Source organism: Rhincodon typus, unplaced genomic scaffold (assembly GCF_021869965.1).
Source record: "Rhincodon typus isolate 14 unplaced genomic scaffold, sRhiTyp1.1 hic_rhity00003981, whole genome shotgun sequence".
In the NCBI taxonomy this organism is placed as follows: domain Eukaryota; kingdom Metazoa; phylum Chordata; class Chondrichthyes; order Orectolobiformes; family Rhincodontidae; genus Rhincodon; species Rhincodon typus.
In genome coordinates, this window is record NW_025969619.1 from 6339 (window position 1) to 7697 (window position 1359).

General features: G+C 58.4%; 1 protein-coding gene across 1 annotated transcript in view; it reads right to left on the bottom strand.

Annotated features, from left to right (window-relative positions):
- LOC125481871 (ataxin-2-like protein) overlaps window positions 1-1359 on the bottom strand; it is a 13994-nt gene that overhangs the window by 6323 nt on the left and 6312 nt on the right. Inside the window, exons 10-11 of the mRNA XM_048593798.1 lie at window positions 677-832; window positions 433-505 (exon numbers count right to left, since the gene is read on the bottom strand). Coding sequence (XP_048449755.1) covers window positions 433-505; window positions 677-832 — 229 coding nt within the window. The remainder of the gene's footprint in view (window positions 1-432; window positions 506-676; window positions 833-1359) is intronic.

The following is a 1359-nucleotide window of genomic DNA, read 5'->3' on the forward strand; positions in this document are numbered from 1 at the left end:
CCATACACAGCCCTCCGAGTGCGGCCTAACCGGGACCGGAACCATACACGGTGCTCCGAGTGTGGCCTAACCGGGACCGGAACCATACACGGTGCTCCGAGTGCGGTCTAACCGGGACCGGAACCATACACGGTGCTCCGAGTGCGGCCTAACCGGGACCGGAACCGTGCGCGGCGCTCCCAAGTGCGCTGTAACCGGGACCGGAACCATGCGCGGTGCTCCCAAGTGCGCTGTAACCGGGACCGGAACCGTGCGCGGCGCTCCGAGTGCACGGTAACCGGGACCGGGACCGGAACCGTGCGCGGCGCTCCGAATGCACGGTAACCGGGACCGGGACCGGAACCGTGCACGGCGCTCCGAGTGCAGTGTCCATCTGCAGTCGGCCTGTCTCACACGTTCTCAGCTCAGGCCCTCAGCGACTCTGCCACTTGCCTTTAGTGCTCCTGAAGGGTTTACTCTGGCTGACTTGTACAGGAGGAATGGTATACTGGTAAACTTGGGGACCCTGAGAGAGACAGATTCATAAATACACATCAGAGAGTGGGGCACAGCGAGGAAGGGTGGGTCGGGGAGGGGGTCAGAGTTGGAACGGAGCGGTGGGGATAAGGAGGAGATGTGCAGGGGGTGGGGAGGGTAGGTAGAGAGACAGCGTGGGCTGGTGCAGGTAGACACTTACCTGCACAGCAGGGTTCACGTGCAGCCCATGGTGAATGCCGTGCACGTAGGAGATGTACTGAGTGTTGTAGATGGCACTCTGTCCTGGAGTCACCATGATGGACGGGCTGGGCTGTGTCTGGGGTCTCGGCGGGGTTGGCGTGCTTGCTGGCTTGCTCTGAAACCCGAGGGACACCGTCAGAAATCCCAAGCCACATCACTCCACCCTCCCTCCCACTGAAACCTCGCTCTGTGTCACAGGGAGCAGGAATCTGGCCCAACCAGCGTCAGCTGCTTCATCGATGACCTTCCCTCCATCAGAAAGTCAGAAATGGGGGGTGTTCGCTGATGGTTACACAACGTTCAGCACCGTTCGTGACTCCTCAGATACTGGGACAGTCCGTGTTCAAAAGCAACAAGATCTGGACAATATCCAGGCTTAGGCTGACAAGTGACATTCGCCCCACACAAATGCCAGGCTATGCCCATCACCAACAAGAGACAATCTAACCATCGACCCCCTTGACATTCAATGATGTTCCCATCACTGAATCCCTCCCAGTTGCTTAGTAGATTCAAAATGGAATATGGATAGATTTTGTGGGGAGACACTGAAGGGATTGAGGAGTATGGGGAGAGTGCGGAAGGCTGGGAGATGGATAGATTTTTTGGGGGGGTGGAGGGAAGACACTGAGGGACACGGGG